The sequence below is a fragment of the Somniosus microcephalus genome, unplaced genomic scaffold (genome assembly GCF_052327205.1).
Source record: "Somniosus microcephalus isolate GS21.2 unplaced genomic scaffold, FLI_Smic_1.0 scaffold843, whole genome shotgun sequence".
Lineage (NCBI taxonomy): Eukaryota > Metazoa > Chordata > Chondrichthyes > Squaliformes > Somniosidae > Somniosus > Somniosus microcephalus.
The window spans coordinates 62,097-84,038 of NW_028226030.1; the positions used below are offsets into that span (position 1 = coordinate 62,097).

Genomic DNA, 21,942 nt, shown 5'->3' on the forward strand with positions numbered 1-21,942 from the left:
TCTCTGATTGGCGGGATGTGACAAGTGGTGTCCCCAGGGATCTGTACTGGGGCCTCAGTTTACCACCATGTATATCAATGATTTGGATGAAGCAATAGAGAGTTGTAGAACCAATTTTGCAGATGACATTAAGTCAGGAGGAGCAGGAAGTTGTGTAAATGGGAGCAGGAAGTTACAAATGGACATAGACATTAAGTGAATGGACAAAACTGTGGCAAATGGAGTTTAATGTGGGGAAAGGAGCATCATCCTCATCCCTAATATCAGAGGTAAAAGTTAATTATTTCTAACCGCTATTATTTAACAGTACTCAGGATTTTTCCATCACAAACAAAAGCTTGTACCACCCTGCAGGCCCACATGTACTCATTTAACCCATTTGCCACCACAGTGCCCTCATGCACCTCTCCACCTTCCCTGCTCTTACTCCACCACTACCTTGTCCAATTGCTCCCCTATCCCTTCCTGTTGCCACTGCCCTCTTCACTTCCCAGCACAACCTCACTCCCATCATGTCCCCTTTGCAGTACACCCTCACTCCCTATATCCTGCTCTGTTCCTCATTCCCACCCATTCACCCTCCTATCATCCAGCCCGAGCCCCTTATCACCCCTGCCTTTCCTCCATTGCCCCCTCTTTGCATGATTCCCCGATCACCACTTTCTGCTTTATGTTCCATCCTGCTCTTTCCAGATGACCCCCTAACCCTTGTCCTGTCACTTACACCCCTCTCTGGACAATCTCTGTATAATTCTGTGACTGAATGTCTATCACTCCCTCTCTGGAGGATCTCCTATTCTTCCTCTCTTCTTCAGACCCCTATCTTCTCTCTTTGTCTGACCTTGCATTCCCCCAAAGTTGACTCCAATAATATGTTTGTCAAAGCAAATCTAGCACAATAAATTGAACATAGCGCTATAAACACTTCAAATAACAAATTGCCAGTTTCATCAGTGCGGAAAAGGAGCCAACGGGGAGCAGGACGGCAGTGGCAGGGCACGTCCTGCAAGCAGGTGAAGAAAGGAGAAAGAGGTGGCCAGCCTGGGGGGAGGGATAGCAGGATGACCCAGGGTCTGCCAAAACTCTTAGGGGCTGGGGCGGGGGGCAAAGTTGCCAAGATGGCGGAGCATGTCCAAGGCCCACCGAAACTGGGGACATTTAAAACCCAATTTAATTAAAACAGGCACAGCAATTTTATTAATTATGCCCGGCGGTGCTGAGAGTTTTTTGAGGCATGTTGTTATGAAATAAGTAGAAATAATTTTTATATATATAAATGAGTTTGTCTGTCTGTCTGTGTGGGAAGGAGAGAGAGAGAGAGAGAGAGGGAAAGAGAGAGAGAGAGGGGAAAGAGAGAGAGAGAGGGAAAGAGAGAGGGGGAAGGAGAGAGAGAGAGAGGGGGGAGAGAGAGAGAGAGGGGGGAAGGAGAGAGAGAGAGACTGGGGGGGGAGAAGAGAGAGATGGGGAGAGAGACTGGGGGGGAGAGAGGGACTGGGGGAAGAGAGAGAGACTGGGGAAGAGAGAGACTGGGGGGAAGAGAGAGACTGGGGGGAAGAGAGAGAGAGACTGGGGGGAAGGATATATATAAATGAGTTTGTCTGTCTGTCTGTGTGGGAAGGAGAGAGAGAGAGAGGGAAAGAGAGAGAGAGAGGGAAAGAGAGAGAGAGAGGGAAAGAGAGAGGGGGAAGGAGAGAGAGGGGGGGAAGGAGAGAGAGGGGGAAGGAGAGAGAGAGAGGGAAGGAGAGAGAGAGAGAGAGGGAAGGAGAGAGAGAGAGAGAGGGAAGGAGAGAGAGAGAGAGGGAAAGGAGAGAGAGAGAGAGAGGGAAGGAGGGAGAGAGAGAGGGAAGGAGGGAGAGAGAGAGGGAAGGAGAGAGAGACAGAGATGGAAGGAGAGAGAGGGAAGGAGAGAGAAGAGAGGGAAGGAGAGAGAGAGACAGAGAAGGAGAGAGAGGGGGAAAGAGAGAGAGAGACAGAGAAGGAGAGAGAGAGGGAAGGAGAGAGAGAGAGAGGGAAGGAGAGAGAGAGAGCGAGAGAGGGAAGGAGAGAGAGAGGGAAGGAGAGAGAGAGGGAAGGAGAGAGAGACAGGGAAGGAGAGAGAGAGAGACAAGGAAGGAGAGAGACAGAGAGAGACGGAAGGAGAGAGAGGGAAGGAGAGAGAGAGAGAGAGGGAAGGAGAGAGAGAGAGAGAGAGAGAGGGAAGGAGAGAGTGAGGGAAGGAGATAGAGAAGAGAGGAAGACACCCCGGGGAAGGGGCTGGACTGAGAGCCCGGCGGGTGAAGAAGGCGGCTGCCATTTTGTGAGGTCGGCGGGAAGTTTGAATTGCGGCGGCCGAAGGAAGGAAGAAGGCGAGCTCTCCCTCCCTCTCCCACCCCTTCACACTTTCCCTCCCTCACCCTGTCTCTCTCCCTCCCCCTCTCTCTCCCTGCCGCTCTCTCTCTCCCCGCTCTCTCTCCCCCCTCTCTCCCTGCCCCTCTCTCTCCCTGCCCCTCTCTCCCTCCCTGTCCCTCTCTCTCTCCCTCCCCCTCTCTCTCCCTCCCACTCTCTCTCTCCGCTCTCTCTCTCCTCCCTCTCTCTCCCTGCCCCTCTCTCTCCCTGCCTCTCTCTCTCTCCTTCCTCACCCTCTTTCTCACCCTCCCCCTCTCTCCCTCTCCCTCCCCCTCTCTCTCTCTCCCCCTCTCTCTCTCCCCCCCCTCTCTCTCCCTGCCCCTCTCTTCCCCTCCCTCCCCGCTCTCTCTCTCTCTCCCTCTCCCTCCGACTCACCTCGGTACCAGAACGGAATCAGTCTGACACCAGGAGGCCGGGTGCTCATCACTCAGAAGCGAGCCCGGGGTTCCTCATGTTTAACCAGGCGGGCCTTTCGACCCGGTTGCCGGGCGGCAGTCAAAGGCCTTTCGCTCCGGACTCCCGTGTCCAAGAGCCCGGTGGGTGAAGAAGGGCGGCCGCCATTTTGTGAGGTCGGCGGGAGAGAGAGAGAGAGAGAGAGAGGAGGGAAGGAGCGAGAGAGGGGGGGGGAGGAGAGAGAGAGCCACTGCTCCTCCGGTCGATGTGTTGCGGGCCGACCCCTGATGAGCGCCCGATCCGCTGAGCCGGAGCCCTCGCCACTGCTCCCCTGCTCGCTGTCTCTTGGACCGCGTGGTTCACTGTTTTCCCACGCAGCCGGCCAGAGAGAAGAAAAACAAAAGAGATGAAGAGAGACGCGACTGAGTGAACGATCTAATTTAAAGCAGCCTCTCCCCCGCTAAAAGGTGAGAGCCGGAGGGAGATTTGCGGGTGAAGAAGGGCGGCCGCCAGCACTTCAGGCCCGGCTGGTCTTTAATGGCCGCCACTCAGCTCAGCTCCCGCTCGGCAGTTTGAAGGATTAGGCCCCGCCCACAAACGCCATGAAACGCCCCCCAATTGGTCAACCATCACGTCACTCAACGCTAATGTGCGGTAGGATTGGTCAACCGCTAATGAGCGGATTTTTGAACATTTTTTGTATACTGTCCGAACAATTTTTATCTGACCAAAAAGTAAATACACCTATGACACTCCCCTGATCATCAGCTTTCTTTTGATAACATATGTGTAGGTACGCTCTATAACTTTTGAGTGTATAGCGGACAGACAGACATACAGACAGACATACAGACAGACATACAGACACACAGACAGACATACAGACATACTGCTTTATATATATAGATGTAAGAAGTCACACAACACCAGTTATAGTCCAACAGTTTATTTGAAATCACAAGCTTTCGGAGCGCTGCTCCTTCGTCAGGTGAAGTGGAGAGATGCATAAAGACACAGCTTATATAGTCAGAGAATAATGCCAGATGATTACAGGTAATCTTTCTAGCTGCCATTTATCACACCTCGGCAGAGGGATAATCACAGCAATCAAAGGTGTGAATGGTGTCCAAACAGGTCAGTCGGGAAAACATTACATCAAAGAACAATGAGGTGGGGTCACAAGGGGTCAAATGTTGCAGATGCTGGGGTCTACATGAAAAACAAAAAACAGACAAAAAACATTTTATTTGCTGGAAATCACAGCAGGTCCAGCCACATCTGTGTAGAGAGAACAAGCCAACGACGACTCGAGTCTGGATGACCCTACGTCAGGTGGGGTTACGTGTAGCATGACATGAACCCAAGATCCCGGTTGAGGCCGTCCTCATGAGTGCGGAACTTGGCTATCAGTTTCTGCTCTACGATTTTGCTTTGTCGTGTGTCTCGAAGGCCGCCTTGGAGAATGCTTACCCGAAGATCGGAGGCTGAATGTCCTTGACTGCTGAAGTGTTCCCCGACTGGGAGGGAACACTCCTGCCTGGCGATTGTTGCGCGGTGTCCATTCATCCGTTGTCGCAGTGTTTGCATGGTCTCGCTGATGTGCCATGCTCCGGGGCATCCTTTCCTGCAACGTATGAGCTAGACAACGTTGGCCGAGTCACATGAGTATGTACCATGTACCTGGTGGGTGGTGTCCTCATGTGTGATGATGGTATCTGTGTTGATGATCTGGCATGTCTTGCAGAGGTTGCCGTGGCAGGGTTGTGTGGTGTTGTGGTCGCTGTTCTCCTGAAACCTCTGCAAGACGTGCCAGATCATCAACACAGATACCATCATCACACATGAGGACACCACCTACCAGGTACATGGTACATACTCACGTGACTCGGCCAACGTTGTCTACCTCATACGTTGCAGGAAAGGATGCCCCGGAGCATGGTACATCGGCGAGACCATGCAGACACTGCGACAACGGATGAACGGACACCGCGCAACAATCGCCAGGCAGGAGTGTTCCCTCCCAGTCGGGGAACACTTCAGCAGTCAAGGACATTCAGCCTCCGATCTTCGGGTAAGCATTCTCCAAGGCGGCCTTCGAGACACACGACAACGCAAAATCATAGAGCAGAAACTGATAGCCAAGTTCCGCACTCATGAGGACGGCCTCAACCGGGATCTTGGGTTATGGCACGCTACATGTAACCCCACCTGACGTAGGGTCATCCAGACTCGAGTCGTCATTGGCTTGTTCCCTCTACACAGATGCGGCCGGACCTGCTGTGATTTCCAGCAAATAAAATGTTTTTTTGTCTGTTTTTTGTTTTTCATACAGACCCCAGCATCTGCAACATTTGATCCCTTGTGACCCCACCTCATTGTTCTTTGATGTAATGTTTTCCCGACTGACCTGTTTGGACACCATTCACACCTTTGCTTGCTGTGATTATCCCTCTGCCGAGGTGTGATAAATGGCAGTTAGAAAGATTACCTGTAATCATCTGGCATTATTCTCTGACTATATAAGCTGTGTCTTTATGCATCTCTCCACTTCACCTGACGAAGAAGCAGCGCTCCGAAAGCTTGTGATTTCAAATAAAACTGTTGGACTATAACCTGGTGTTGTGTAACTTCTCACATTTGTCCACCCCAGTCCAACACCGGCATCTCCTCACCATTATTTTGAAAAGGCCATTTAAAATTGGTTAAAAGAGAGGTTAAAGGATGTTGATACATGCATGTTAATGGGTTTGTATGCTAACGTCACACAGCAAGACTTCACCCCACTTGTCCCTCCAGTACAAAAAATGCCACTTGGTGGTATCCATATGCATAACGATGTCAGCTAAAAACCAATGCACTGTCCCAAAACACCGTGTAATTTCTACACTGTGTTTTGGCCTCACAAATTATTGGTATGTACAGGGACACGTATCACTCTAACCTTTCTTTCTTGTTCCTTTTTTTTTGACACTTGGCAGTTGTGGTAAACCACTGTCATACCTGTCTGTGTCTGTATGTGTATTCCACTAGGTACAGGTCTGGACATGCCTCGGCTGACTCCTCCCACTATTCCAGGTATATAAGTGACTACCTCCCAGTCCCTTAGTATTCTGGACGGGTCGACCACTCGAGACAAGACCTTCATTCTTTAGTTAATAAAAGCCTGATTGTTACTCGCTCAACCTCAGTCTTTTGAGTAATTGATGGCGCATCAATTTTATTAACTAAATTTTTTATAATGGAGAAGATCCTCACACCAGCATGCCTGGACCTGGACAGTCGGGAAGCGGACGCTTCCACCAAGTTTGCTCACTGGCTCACGTGCTTCGAGACATTCCTGACTGCCTCCACTGCGGTCGAAACGGATGCGGACAAACTGTCTGTCCTGTTCTCCAAGGTGAACCACCGAGTGTACTCAGTCATCCGGGACGCGACCTCGTACACAGCCGCCCTCCAGCTCCTCAAGACCCAGTACACGCGCCCTGTGAACGAAGTATACGCTAGGCACCTTCTGGGGAGTCGCAAGCAACAACCTGGGGAATCGACTGAGGAATACCTCCAAGCACTGTCCGTGCTTGGCCGGGCCTGTGGGTGTAAGGCGGTAACGCCCACTAAGTACACGGAGGAACTGATCCGGGATGCCTTCGTAGCGGGCCACAGGTCCAACTACACCCGACAGCGACTGCTGGAGCAGAGTGACCTCACCCTCGACAAAGCCTCCGACATCGCACTAACGCTGGACGCAGCCTTCCGGGGCATGGATGCCTACACCTCTGCACCGTGGACGCCGCGGGGAACGACAACCTGGGACACGGTAGGACAGCCCCATAGCAGCGTGCCACCCCAGCCACAGCCCAACAATGGCCCAACTACCGCAGCAGTGTCCCAAAGCCAGACAGCAGTATCCCAAGGCCAGAAATGCTACTTCTGTGGCCAGGCCAAACACCCCAGAGCGCGCTGCCCGGCGAAGAATGCGACCTGCTCGGGCTGCGGGAAAAAGGGACACTACGCCAGCGTCTGCAAGGCCAAAGCCACCCCGAACGCCAGCAGCGCCGCGTGTGGGCCGTGCGAGCCGCCATCTTGGGCCACCCCAGCCATGTGCAAACCACCGCAGCAGCAGCCATCTTGGACGACTCCAGCCACATGGGAATCATGGACACCGCCATCTTGGACACCAGCCGGGACGCAGCAGACCGCCAACCCCCCCCGATCTGATACTCGCAGCGACACACCGACCCCTACGCTGGCCTCTGTGACGCTGGACCAAACGAGACCGCACCAGCTAGCTCGGTCCAAAATGGACGTTAAGGTAAACGGCCATGCAATAAACTGCCTTTTTGACTCCGGGAGCACAGAGAGCTTCATCCACCCCGACACGGTGCGGCGTTGCTCTCTCCCAGTCCTGCCTGCGCACCAGCGGATTTCTATGGCCTCCGAGTCCCAGTCAGCGGACATTGGCGGCTACTGCGTGGTGACACTGGTAGTAGACGGGACTGTGTTCAATAATTTTAAACTCCTGGTCCTGCCCGACCTCTGCGCTGCCGTTCTACTGGGGTTGGATTTCCAGTGCCACCTCAAAAGCGTTACGATGGCGTACGGTGGCCCCCTCCCCCCACTCACAGTCCGCAGCCAGCAGCCTCCAAATTGCCCGCCGCGCACCAGATGCAACCTCTCCACACTCAGAGTCCCACCCCCCCCACTGTTTGCTAACCTCACCCCCGACTGTAAGCCCATCGCCACAAAGAGCAGGCGATACAGTGCCGGGGACAGGGTTTTCATCAAAACTGAAGTGGAACGGCTCCTGAAGGAGGGGATTATTGAGGGCAGCTCCAGCCCCTGGCGAGCCCAGGTTGTGGTCGTTAAGACCGGCGAGAAACAACGCCTGGTCATCGACTACAGCCAAACAATAAACCGCTACACCCTGCTGGACGCCTACCCACTCCCCCGCATAGCTGACATGGTCAACCAGATCGCGCAGTACCGCGTCTTTTCGACCATTGACCTGAAATCAGCGTACCACCAGCTCCCCATCAGCCCTGAAGACCGCCAGTATACTGCTTTTGAGGCAAACGGCCGCCTCTATCACTTCCTTAGGGTTCCCTTCGGCGTTACCAACGGGGTCTCCGTCTTCCAAAGGGAGATGGACCGGATGGTCGATCAAAACGAGCTGCAGGCCACTTTCCCTTACCTAGATAATGTGACCATCTGCGGCCATGACTTGCAGGACCATGACGCAAACCTCGAGAAATTCCTCCGCACCGCCCAACTCCTGAACCTGACATATAACAAGGAGAAGTGCATATTCCGCACAGACCGCCTCGCCATCCTTGGCTGTGTTGTAGAACACGGGGTCATCGGCCCTGACCCGGACCGGATGCGTCCCCTTATGGAACTCCCACTGCCCCACTGCCTAAAAGCTCTGAAGAGGTGCCTAGGGTTTTTTTCCTACTACGCTCAGTGGGTCCCCTACTATGCAGACAAAGCCCGTCTGCTGATCAAGTCCACCTCTTTTCCCGTGACGGCAGAGGCCCGCTTAGCCTTCCGCCGTATCAAGGAAGACATTGCCAAAGCCACCATGCACGCAGTGGACGAATCCATCCCCTTCCAGGTGGAAAGCGATGCGTCCGACTTCGCTCTGGCCGCCACCCTTAATCAGGCGGGGAGACCTGTGGCATTCTTCTCACGAACCCTCCAGGGCCCGGAGACCAGACACTCCGCGGTCGAGAAGGAGGCCCAGGCTATCGTGGAGGCTGTGCGTCATTGGAGGCACTACCTGGCCGGAAAACGATTTACCCTGCTCACTGACCAGCGTTCAGTTGCTTTTATGTTCAACAAGCAGAGGGGCAAAATCAAAAATGACAAGATCTTGAGGTGGAGAATCGAACTTTCCACCTACAATTACGAGATCTTGTACCGGCCTGGGAAGCTCAATGAACCCCCAGATGCCCTATCGCGTGGCACCTGCACCAGCGCGCAGATCGATAGGCTGAGGGCCCTCCACAATGACCTCTGCCACCCGGGGGTCACCAGGTTCTTCCACTTCATCAAGGCCCGCAACCTGCCTTACTCCATCGAGGAGGTCAGGACCATGACCAAGAACTGCCAAGTCTGCGCTGAGTGCAAACCGCACTTTTATAGACCAGACAGAGCCCACCTGATAAAAGCCACTCGCCCTGTTCGGTTTCCCCAGCTATATCCATAGCGACCGGGGCTCATCGTTTATGAGCGACGAACTCCGCCAGTACCTGCTCGCTAGGGGCATAGCCACAAGCAGGACCACCAGTTACAACCCCCGGGGGAACGGACAGGTGGAAAGAGAGAATGCAACTGTTTGGAAGGCCGCCCTACTAGCCTTAAAGTCTAGGGGCCTTCCGACCTCCCGCTGGCAGGAGGTGCTCCCCGATGCGCTCCACTCGATTCGGTCACTTCTCTGCACTGCCACCAATGCCACCCCTCACGAGAAAATGTTTGTCTTCCCAAGGAAGTCCACATCGGGGACATCGTTACCGCCATGGCTGACGTCCCCAGGGCCGGTACTACTGAGAAGACACGTGAGGGCCAATAAAACGGACCCCCTGGTCGAGAGGGTCGACCTCCTCCACGCCAACCCCCAGTACGCTTACATTGCGTACCTGGACGGGTGGGAGGACACAGTCTCCATACGAGACCTCGCACCCTCGGGGACAGCTGTAACCCACTACCCATTACCACCCCCCCCCACGACCCGATATCCAACCCCAGCAGCCGGCACGCCTGAGCCCGTCACCCACGAGGACTACACTCCAGGGCCCCAGCCTACACGGGACGCGACGCCGGAAGCTCCACCACCCCTGCCGTCGCCACGTCGATCACAGCGGCAGACAAGGCCTCCGGAGAGACTCCAATACACGAACTTTTAAATACACTTCACCCCGCCGGACTCATTTTTAAACAAGGGGTGAATGTGGTAAACCACTGCCATACCTGTCTGTGTCTGTATGTGTATTCCACTAGGTACAGGTCTGGACATGCCTCGGCTGACTCCTCCCACTATTCCAGGTATATAAGTGACTACCTCCCAGTCCCTTAGTATTCTGGACGGGTCGACCACTCGAGACAAGACCTTCATTCTTTAGTTAATAAAAGCCTGATTGTTACTCGCTCAACCTCAGTCTTTTGAGTAATTGATGGCGCATCAGCAGTGGTGTGAAAGTTTTATTTCCAACACTTTAGCTTTACACTTAATTTCAGCACAACTTGTTAAAAATGTGTCCTGCACGCTTTGGTCATGTGATCAGCCAGCTTCCTGAAGTAGATTTTTGCAATACGGGTTACAGCTGCCATTGCTGTAGAAATGCACCATTTATTATACAGGGCAGCCACAAACGCGACTACCGTGGAGGACTACTGCTTTCCCCAATGGTTGGGGAACGTCCACACAGCTCAGTGATGACACAGCCACTTTGCTCACCTATACACCACAGGTGTGACTGCTGCAGCCCATCACTGACCAAAGCGATGCCCAATCTTTGCTGGCAAAATTTTGTTTAATGTCACCAAGATTTTGCTCCTGGGTTGCTTGCAGCATTGTCCTGGAGATTAATCTTCAATTCCTGGAGACTCCAGGACAATCCTGGAGGGCTGGCAAGTGGCAACCCTATTGCCAGCCTGGCAGTGCAAGTGCGCTATAAGAGGTTGAAAGGTGAGAGAAATGAGCAGGCTAGAGCCTGGAGAGAAAGAACTCTGGGGAGTAAATTTGGATGCTTCAGAACTTGGAAACATTCTGATGCTTAATAGCATAAAGTTGACCCTTCTTCTGCTTAAGGCATTACCCCTCCATGTTGCATATCAGTCAGCTCTCTGATGATAATAACATAGGATTACATAGGATATACAGCACAGAAACAGGCCATTCGGCCCAACCAGTCCATCCAGCGATTATGCTCCACACGAGCCTCCTCCTGCCTTTCCTCATCTAAATCTATCGGCGTAACCCTCTATTCCCTTCTTCCTTATATGCTTGTCTTGCCTCCCCTTAAATGCATCCATACTATTCGCTTCAACCACTCCCTGTGGTAGAGGGTTCCCCATTCTCACCAGTCTTTGGGTAAAGAGGTTTCTTCTGAATTCCCTATTGGATTTCTTGGTGACTATCTTAAATTGATGGCCTCTAGTTATGCTCTTCCCCAGAAGTGGATACATTGTCTCTGTATCCACTCGATCAAATTTTTTTATAATTTTAAAGACCTCTATTAGGTCACTGCAGATACACTGAGAATCTGGCTCTTGAATACGTGAGGGCTTTCACTAATGTTCATGTATGGAGCAAATGCTGCATTATAATTGCAGCAAAGTAGCCAAGAACAAGTCCTGAAGTCCTGTCATATCAATGATGTGCCACTACTGGCTGCAATGACGTGGAGTACCACTTCAGTAGGCTGTGTTTCCCAGTGCCAGTGGAGGCAGAGTGGCATTTGTGGCAAATGTATACAGTGCCAGAATCTGCGTGAACATTTATCTGGCTATAAGTGGGCTGAACTCTCTGATCACGGGCAGACTGAGCTCGGTGCCCACAGACAGGCTGAACTCTCTGATCACGGGCAGACTGAGCTCAGTGCCCACAGACAGGCTGAACTCTCTGATCACGGGCAGACTGAGCTCGGTGCCCACAGACAGGCTGAACTCTCTGACCAGGGGCAGACTGAGCTCGGTGCCCACAGACAGGCTGAACTCTCTGACCAAGGGCAGACTGAGCTCGGTGCCCACAGACAGGCTGAACTCTCTGATCACGGGCAGACTGAGCTCGGTGCCCACAGACAGGCTGAACTCTCTGATCACGGGCAGACTGAGCCCGGTGCCCACAGACAGGCTGATCTCTCTGATCACGGGCAGACTGAGCTCGGTGCCCACAGACAGGCTGAACTCTCTGATCACGGGCAGACTGAGCTCGGTGCCCACAGACAGGCTGAACTCTCTGATCACGGGCAGACTGAGCTCGGTGCCCACAGACAGGCTGAACTCTCTGACCAGGGGCAGACTGAGCTCGGTGCCCACAGACAGGCTGAACTCTCTGATCACGGGCAGACTGAGCTCGGTGCCCACAGACAGGCTGAACTCTCTGACCAAGGGCAGACTGAGCTCGGTGCCCACAGACAGGCTGAACTCTCTGATCGCGGGCAGACTGAGCTCGGTGCCCACAGACAGGCTGAACTCTCTGATCACGGGCAGACTGAGCCCGGTGCCCACAGACAGGCTGATCTCTCTGATCACGGGCAGACTGAGCTCGGTGCCCACAGACAGGCTGAACTCTCTGATCACGGGCAGACTGAGCTCGGTGCCCACAGACAGGCTGAACTCTCTGATCACGGGCAGACTGAGCTCGGTGCCCACAGACAGGCTGAACTCTCTGACCAGGGGCAGACTGAGCTCGGTGCCCACAGACAGGCTGAACTCTCTGATCACGGGCAGACTGAGCTCGGTGCCCACAGACAGGCTGAACTCTCTGACCAGGGGCAGACTGAGCTCGGTGCTCACAGACAGGCTGAACTCTCTGACCAGGGGCAGACTGAACTCGGTGCCCACAGACAGGCTGAACTCTCTGACCGGGATAGACTGAGCTCGGTGCCCACAGACAGGCTGAACTCTCTGACCGGGATAGACTGAGCCCGGTGCCCACAGACAGGCTGAACTCTCTGATCACGGGCAGACTGAGCTCGGTGCCCACAGACAGGCTGAACTCTCTGACCGGGGGCAGACTGAGCTCGGTGCCCACAGACAGGCTGATTTCTCTGATCACAGGCAGACTGAGCTCGGTGCCCACAGACAGGCTGAACTCTCTGATCACGGGCAGACTGAGCTCGGTGCCCACAGACAGGCTGATCTCTCTGACCGGGGCAGACTGAGCCCGGTGCCCACAGACAGGCTGAACTCTCTGATCATGGGCAGACTGAGCTCGGTGCCCACAGACAGGCTGAACTCTCTGACCGGGGCAGACTGAGCTCGGTGCCCACAGACAGGCTGAACTCTCTGATCACGGGCAGACTGAGCCCGGTGCCCACAGACAGGCTGAACTCTCTGATCACGGGCAGACTGAGCCCGGTGCCCACAGACAGGCTGAACTCTCTGATCAAGGGCAGACTGAGCCCGGTGCCCACAGACAGGCTGAACTCTCTGATCAGGGGCAGACTGAGCTTGGTGCCCACAGACAGGCTGAATCTCTGACCAGGGGCAGACTGAGCTCGGTGCCCACAGACAGGCTGAACTCTCTGACCGGGGCAGACTGAGCTCGGTGCCCACAGACAGGCTGAACTCTCTGACCAGGGGCAGACTGAGCCCGGTGCCCACAGACAGGCTGAACTCTCTGATCAGGGACAGACTGAGCTCGGTGCCCACAGACAGGCTGGACTCTCTGATCAGGGACGGACTGAGCTCGGTGCCCACAGACAGGCTGAACTCTCTGACCAGGGGCAGACTGAGCTCGGTGCCCACAGACAGGCTGATCTCTCTGATCATGGGCAGACTGAGCCCGGTGCCCACAGACAGGCTGAACTCTCTGATCACGGGCAGACTGAGCTCGGTGCCCACAGACAGGCTGATCTCTCTGATCATGGGCAGACTGAGCCCGGTGCCCACAGACAGGCTGAACTCTCTGATCACGGGCAGACTGAGCTCGGTGCCCACAGACAGGCTGAACTCTCTAGCCATAGGGAGATTAAGCTCTCTGGCCATGGGTAGACTGAAACCTGTGGCCACGGGCGGACTGTGCTCTCTGAGCACATGTGGGTTGAACTCTCTGCCATGGTCGGACTGAACTCTTTGGCCAGGCGTGGACTGTAATCTCTGTGACCATGAACAGGCTGAAGTCTCTGTGTGGCCACGAATCGGCTGTATTCTTTGCCCATGGTGACCTCAATTCTCTGGATGTGTGAGGGCAGAACTCTTGGTGCTTTACTTTACTTTGCTGGCCACAGGTCCATTGTGACTTCAACATACAGCACCAGTTCCTCAGTGTGTGGTGTACATGCCTATAGTATGGAAGAAACACAAATCATAAACCAGCCAGTGTATGTGAGAATGAATGAGTACAAGTCTAATTTATTTGTAATAAGAAATGATGCGGGTATGCTAAAAAGTTAATTTTCTTTTTTGTTAACAGAAGTTTGTAAGCACCACTCTGCGCCCAACATTGCTGCTTCACGAGGAACTCTACAACTGGGATGGGTGTGCCCAGTTTGTGTCTGACTTTTTAATAGTGGATTCTTTAAATCCGATCACCGACGTGGTAAGAAATCCTACACTATAGGAGCAACACGCTCTCCGGTTGAAAGTGTCACCAGTGCTGGAACAGCAGCTTCCTCAGGGAGGCACAATTTCCAACAACAACAACAGGAACTTGCTTTTTCTGTCGGGCTTCTAACATTTAGAGAGGCAGTTCTGAGCGCTTTGAATGAAGAGCACGCACCAAACAGGAGGTGACGAGGGAGGGTGGGGGTGTGATAACATGGTCGAAGAGAAGGGCCTTAAGGAGAATTTTGACGGCATGAAGGTAGGTGACAAGGCAGATGTGCCGGGGCGAGTTTGAGAGGGTGGGGGCACAGTGATTGAAAGAGCAGTTGCTGATGAGAGAGCTTAGACAACAGGGAACATGGAGTTAGAAGAGCAGAGGATGCTTACAGAAGAGCTCATTGCCTCCTGTTTACTCCCTTTCCTCCCCAAAGTCCTTGAACGTGTTGTCGCCTCCCAAATCCGTTCCCATCTCTCCCGCAACTCCATGTTTGAACCCCTCCAATCAGGTTTCTGTCCCTACCACAGCATTGACACAGCCCTTATCAAAGTCACAAAAGACATCCTGTACGACTATGACCATAATAAACTATACTTCTTCATCATTCTCAACTTCCAACAAAAAAATTGGGAAGACCGAAGCCATTGTCTTCGGTCCCCGCCACAAAATCCGTTCCCTAGCCACCAACTCCATCTGTCTCCCTGACCACTGTCTGAGGCTGAACCAGATCGTTTGCAACCATGGCATACTAATTGACCCCGAGAGGAGCTTCCAACCACATATCTGCCCCATCACCAAGACTGTTTACTTTCACCTCTGTAACATCACCCGACTCCACCCCTGCCTCAGCTCATCTGCTGCTGAAACCCTCATCCATGCCATTGTTACCTCTAGGCTCAACTATTTTAATGGTCTCCTAACCGGCCTCCCACCTCGTACCCTCTGTAAACTTGAGCTCATCCAAAACTCGGCTGCCCGTATCCTAACTCGCACCAAATCCCGTTCATCCATCACCCCTGTGCTCGCTGACCTACATTGGCTCCAGGTCCAGCCATGTATCGATTTTAAAACTCCCATCCTTGTTTTCAAATCCTTCCATGGTCTCGCCCCTCCCTATCTGTAATCTCATCCAGCCCTACAAACTTCCAAGATCTCAGCGCTCCTCCAATTGTGGCATCTTGTGCATTCCCAATTTTCATGCCTTCAGCTGTCTAGACCCTAAGCTCTACTATTCCCTCCCTAAACCTCTGCACTTCTCTCTCCTCCTTTAAAACACTCCTTAAAACCTACCTCTTTGACAAAGCTTTCGGTCACCTGCTCTAATATCTCCTTACATGCTTGGTGTCAAATTTTGTTTGATAACGCTCTTGTTCAGTGCATTGGGACATTTTAGTACGTTAAAGGCACTATATAAATGCAAGTTGTTGTTGTTTATTCCAATTGCATGTTTTTTTAATGATTCATTCATGGCATTCAAATACACGATCCTCATCCAGCCATTACATTTTCCCTTGTTTTCAACATCAACCAGACTGAATATTGTTAGTTCGTCAGCCAGTTGCACCATTTTAAAATCCAGACCCTAAGATTGTGCAGGGGTCCCTCCGGTCTCCTACCCCCTTGGAAACAGCAGAGGCCTGGCATTGCCCAGGTTATAGGAACATAGGAATTGCTAGATGAAAAAAGATCAAGGCCCATTTAGTTCACCTTCTACCATCCTGGTAATCACATGATACAATGATAATGGAGTTGTTGACTAATCATAGCAATCAATCTCTATCAATGAGTCTACAACAGACCCAGACATGAACTGAGGAAAGCCCCAGTGGTGGGAGCTTTGGGAACCATAGGTCCAGACTCCAGAGTTACCTGTTCCTCCCAAGCATGCTACGCTTACCTCAAATTACTCAAATTACTCATAAAATGTATCCCAAAATGTCATTTTCTGAAAGAAATCTATCTACAGTACCTTGTATTTGAATGAATCAATACTAACTTTCCGTCATCTCCCTAGGGAGCCTGTTCAGTATATTTACCGCTTGCTCACTGAAATAATGGCCTTGATATTTTCAGTGAGGGTGCGGGGGGAACGTTGGGAACAGCAACAACTACAACTTGTATTTATATAGCGCCTTTAACATAGTAAAACATCCCAAGGCGCTTCATAGGAGTGTTATAAAACAAAATTTGACACCGAGCCACATAAGGAGAAATTAGGGCAGATGACCAAACGCTTGGTCAAAGAGTTAGGTTATAAGGAGCGTCTTAAAGGAGGAAAGAGAGGTAGAGAGGCAGAGAGGTCTAGGGAGGGAATTCCAGAGCTTAGGCCCTTGGCAGCTGAAGGCACGACCACCAATGGTCGAGTGATTAAAAAATCAGGGATGCTCAAGAGGCCAGAATTAGAGGAGCGTAGATATCTCAGTGGGGGGTGGGGTTGTGGGGCTGAAGGAGATTACAGAGATAAGGAGAGGCGAGGCCATGGAGGGATTTGAAAATAAGGATGAGAATTTTAAAATCGAGGTGTTGCTTAACCGTGAGCCAATGTAAGCCAGTGAGCACAGGGGTGATGGGTGAACAGGACTTGGTTCGAGTTAGGACATGGGGAGCCGAGTTTGGGATGACCTCAAGTTTACATAGAATGTGGGAGGCCAGCCAGGAGTCCGTTGGAATAGTCAAGTCTAGAGGTAACAAAGGCATGGATGAGGGTTTCAGCAGCAGATGAGCTGAGGCGGGGCGGAGACGGGCGATGTTACGGAGGTGGAAATAGGCGGTCTTAGTTATGGCATGGATAAGTGGTTGGAAGCTCATTTCAGTCAAATATGACACCAAGGTTGCGAACAGTCTGGTTCAGCCTCAGACAGTTGCCCGGGACAGGGATGAAGTCGGTGTCTAGGGAAGGGAATTTGTGGCGGGGACCGAAAACAACAGCTTCAGTTTTCCCAATATTTAGTTGGATGAAATTTCTGCTCATCCAGAACTGGATGTAGGACAAGCAGTCTGTGAATTTAGGGACAGTGGAGGGGTCGAGAGAAGTGGTGGTGAGGTAGAGCTGGGTGTCGTCAGTGTACATGTGGAAACTGACGCTGTGTTTTTGGATGATGTCGCCGAGGGGCAGCACGTAGATGAGAAATAGGAGGGGGCCAAGGATAGATCCTCGGGGGACACCAGAGGTAATGATGCAGGAAGAGAAGCAAAACTGGCAAGGCCGGGGACGTGAAGGCCCTGCTGAATTCAACGGCAGGACCCCGTTAGAATTTTTTTCTTCCATTTTTCACCTGGCAGCTGGCCAAATTGACAGGCTGGCCGGCTGCCGGGTGGGAAAACCAGCAGCAGGAGGCTGCAGCTGGGACCCTTGGGGGGCGGTCCCTGGCAATCAGGAGGGGGGTGGGGGGCGCGATCAGGGCTTGGGGGGAAGAAGAGAGCGGCAATCGGGATTTGGGAAGGCTGGAGATTGGGGCTTGGGTGGGTGGGGAGGACTGTGGTCGGGGTACGAGGGAGAGAGTGGCCGCAATCGACAGAGGGAAGGACGAAGTCTTCCCTGAGTGGCCGAGGGTAGCACTCCTTATCCTCCTGACCCACAAGGGGTGCTGAAAAAGGCACTTACTTTCTTGAGCTGGCAGCTCCGCCTCCCTTTTACTGCCAGGTTGCCCGAGCCCTGGGAAACCCGGCCAGCAACTGTTGCATTTAAATCAGGCTCCCAATTGCACTGTTAATGAAGTGCCCTGCCTCTCGAGGACAGGACACTCACATGCCATGAAGCCCGCCGCCGCGAAAGCAGCAACAGGCGCGAACATGGCGGGTTGGGCACACGTTCCCAGTTTTTAAAATTTTTAACCCCCTTCATGACCCTTTCCTGCCTATCGTGGGGGTGGTTACTATTGAGGCCAATGTTTCCACAAATTGGTTTTGAATTCACCCCCCTTCAAGCGCAGGCCCTGTCCTCTGGCTGTACTGTTGTGGTCAAGGTGAAACAGCTTGTCATGGTCTACCTTATCTAGTCCCTTTAGAACCCTAAAAGCAATCATATCACCTCTTAACCTTCTCTTTGCTAGTGAGAACATGCCCCATTTACATAATCGCTCCTCTTAATCCATGCCGGATCTCTGCTGTTTCGCTGGGAGTTCTGCCAGTCCCTCATTGGGGGTCAAGGTGGGAGATGAGTAGTGCCTCTGCTGAATTTCAGGGCCCTAATCTTTTTGTATTTTAAAGCAGCTGCATGTCAGCATGTTGTTGTCCCTGGGAATTATGACTTCCTCCGGAACGCATATTAAGGGGATATGGAAAGGAAGTATATCACCTGAAACCTGGGAGCACTGTGAATCGGTGCACTGGCCTCCTGGCTTACAAACTTAGCTTCTATCCATCTGAGATATATAAAACCAAAAGAAAAAAAGACCTCAGCACATCTCTCAGAAACATCTCAAAGCGATACAATGAATTGAAATGCAATGACTGTTGCTACATTGCCGAACACGCCCACACATTTTGCAGACAGCACTAAGATGAATGACTGGTCCATCTGTTTTTACCTGAGCAAAGAACGTTGGTCAAGACACTAAGAGAACGCCCTGCTCTTCTTCAAACAGGGGCACGGGATCTTTAACATCTACCTCGCAGCATCTCCTCAGTGCTGCAGTGTAGTGTCCACCTCGATCACAGTGCTCAGGTCCTGGAGTAGGGCTTGAACTCGCAATCTTCTGACTCAGAAACAAAAGTGCTGCCAACTGAGTCAAGCTGACAGCTCACCACACCTACAATAACTAAGCAAGAAGGTCAGAAATAGCCTGAAGGCTAAGCAGATGTTTTCCAATTCTCCTCATTCTTGTCCTGCAGGTATTTACTCTTCAATTCAATTTCAATTTTATTTGTCACATAACCAAATACAACAAGTGAAATCCAGTCTCTTTGCACTGGATATGGGTTTAAGGAGACCAGTCACTCTCCAATACCTTAGCCAAGTAATCACTATTCAAAAATGAGCCTGGGTAATGAGTTATGGCAAGCTATTTGATTGTGGAGGGCATCACAGCTAAGCACAGTCTTCACCCGACTTCCATACTTTCGAGCAGGAGTCACTGGATAGCAACCCAGGGCTGCTTTTTTTCCCCTCTCGTGAATGCTGAAACCAATTGCAGCACCCTTGGTTCCAGATCAAGTAACTCGAGACTGACCGAGGATTGGACTTGGTACCTTCTGGCCTACATGGCTCAGTTTCACATTGGGTGGCAAATTTACCAACCGAGTCTCTGGGGACTAGTGATCCAGTCATTTAAAAAAATGTTAATTCAAACAGAGCATTTTCTGCTAAACTATTCCACAGCTTCATCAGGATTGTACAGATACATTGCTCTCACTATATTGATTGCCAGATACTTGTGAAATTCTCTAAACGTGGATGATTAGGTAACAAGTGAGTCAGAACAGCGCCCTTTAACCTCTGGGGCCGGTTTTGAAGCTCAGACAAGACTGATGGGCTGAATGTCTGCTCTGTCTGCAGGCAGTAGATTGGGGCTGTCATTGTCACTTTCCTCATGTCCACAAGACAAGACAGCCCATGATTCAACACTAGTTTGTCCTTTTTATTCAATTTGTCTTTCGGATGAGACATTAAACCGAGGCCCCCTCAGGTGGACGTAAAGGATTCTACTGCAATATTCGAAGAAGAGCAGGGGAGTTCTCCTGGTGTCCCGGCCAATATTTATCCCTCAACTAACACCTAAAACAGATGATCTGGTCATTCATTTTCTTGCTGTTTGTGGGAGCTTGCAACAGTGGCTACACTTCAAAAGTACTTCATTGATTGTAAAGCGCTTTGGGACATCCTGAAGTCGTGAAAGGCGCTCTATGAATGTAAGTTCTTTCTTTCGAACTCAGAGATGTCATAAGCAAGGCCAATGTGACAAATAGTAATGTCATATTATTGTAGTAATAGCCCATAATTTGGCAATGGTTAGCAGGCTCACTCAGAATCATAAGGGAAAAGTGGAAAAATTCACAGTGTTCCAATCCTGAGTTTGGCATTTATTTTACCGAATGCCTTTACGTTGGTTCCTATATGTTGCAGCTGGCTTGACATAGAACTTGCACGTTTTAAATTTTGACTTTTAGATGTATGCTGACTATTTATTTTCTTGCCTCCTCTAACAGCCAGATTATTTGTTTTCCACAACCACCATCCTGAAATGTCAGAAAGGAAACTGCTTTGATTTCAGCACCCTGCTTTGCTCACTACTGATCGGCACGGGGTACGATGCATATTGTGTCAGCGGGTATGCCGTCAAGGAAATGTGTCTGGTGGATGAGACAAGGGACATCTGTACTCTGCTGAAAGGAAATGACAAAGTAAGGAGCAAATTTTGCCCAGATAAATATCCCAACCTTTGGCCGTGCTGCCCAGAAAGGCCACAGAATAGCTGGTGTGGGAAACGGAAAAATGTCACAATGGGGAAACAGCTGGTACTCTTCTGAGGTTGGGGCATGTTTATGGGACAATGTGGAGGGAGCTTTACTCTGTATCGAACCTGTGCTGCGCCTGGCCTGGGAGTGTTTGATGGGACAGTGTGGAGGGAGCTTTACTCTGTATCGAACCTGTGCTGTACCTGCCCTGGGAGTGTTTGATGGGACAGTGTGGACAGAGCTTTACTCTGTATCGAACCTGTGCTGTGCCTGGCCTGGGAGTGTTTGATGGGACAGTGTGGACAGAGCTTTACCCTGTATCGAATCTGTGCTGTGCCTGGCCTGGGAGTGTTTGATGGGACAGTGTGGACAGAGCTTTACTCTGTATCGAACCTGTGCTGTACCTGGCCTGGGAGTGTTTGATGGGACAGCGTAAAGGAAGCTTTACTCTGTATCTAACCAGTGCTGTACCCGATCTGGGAGTGTTTGATGGGACAGTATAGAGCAGGGGTGGGCAATTATTTGGGCTGGAGGGTCACTTAACAAGTTTTTGTGAGCTGTTGCGGGCTGCACACCAATGATCCCCCTCAGGTGCAGGCTGTTCACCAGCTCCTGCCGCTGGAAGAGATACAGCGCATGCGCGGCCACACAGCAAATTTAAAGGGACCGCACACAAAAAAAATAGAGGGAACATTGCATAAACATAAACATAAATTCAGATAGCAGTCAGATACTATCTTAAATACACAAAATGTAGTGTAAAATAGTCAAATCTTCTGTTATTCAATGAATGAAATGATTGATCGATCGATTACATGTTGTACTGAAAGTCCACGTGGCTCGAGTCTGCGGGGCCTCTGACGCGAGAGGTGTTCCCTTTTTAGTGTGCTGAGTACGGGAGCCCAAGGCTTCACAAGGCCTGAACTGCAACCACGTTACCTGGAGTCCTTGTGTCCTGGAATCCACTCCCGTGTCTAAGACGCCAGTGAGAATTCCCCTGCCATCGTACTCTAGGTACCGGGAGAGGAAAGACGCAGCGCCGGTCTCTTTCTTCAGTAAAAGAGTCATGGCGATGAGCAGCCATGACTGGACGGAGGAGGAGCATCCCGTGTGCACGCGCAGCATCGCCCCCACCAGCCAGCGATGAGCCGCGTAATTGGCGAGTTTTTGAAAAGTGTTTCCCGGAGCCAGAACGAGAGAGAGCCGCAGACAGACGTTAGGCTGGCTCCGAGCCACAAAAGGGAAGCAAATCTTCATCAGACATACAGCAGCAGCCCCGGCAGCTTTAATTTTTAATTGCTCCGGTTCAGGATCGCAGCCTACTCCCAGACCGCAGTAACCATGAGCGAGCTCTCCTCGGGGCTCCCCCTTGCAAAACTCAGGTGAATGTGCAGCTCGATCTCCAGCGGGCCGGAGATAATGAACTGGCGGGCCGGATACAGCCCTCAGGCCATATTTTGCCCATCCCTGGTATAGAGGGAGCTTTACTCTGTATCTAACCTGTG

The 21,942-nt window shown here is 51.7% G+C and overlaps 1 protein-coding gene across 1 annotated transcript in view; it reads left to right on the forward strand.

Annotated features, from left to right (window-relative positions):
- LOC147081053 (dynein regulatory complex subunit 7-like) overlaps positions 1 to 20,509 on the forward strand; it is a 72,520-nt gene extending 52,011 nt beyond the window's left edge. Inside the window, exons 5-6 of the mRNA XM_085980984.1 lie at positions 13,913 to 14,038; positions 20,189 to 20,509. Coding sequence (XP_085837110.1) covers positions 13,913 to 14,038; positions 20,189 to 20,509 — 447 coding nt within the window. The remainder of the gene's footprint in view (positions 1 to 13,912; positions 14,039 to 20,188) is intronic.
- Positions 20,510 to 21,942: the final 1,433 nt, after the last annotated feature.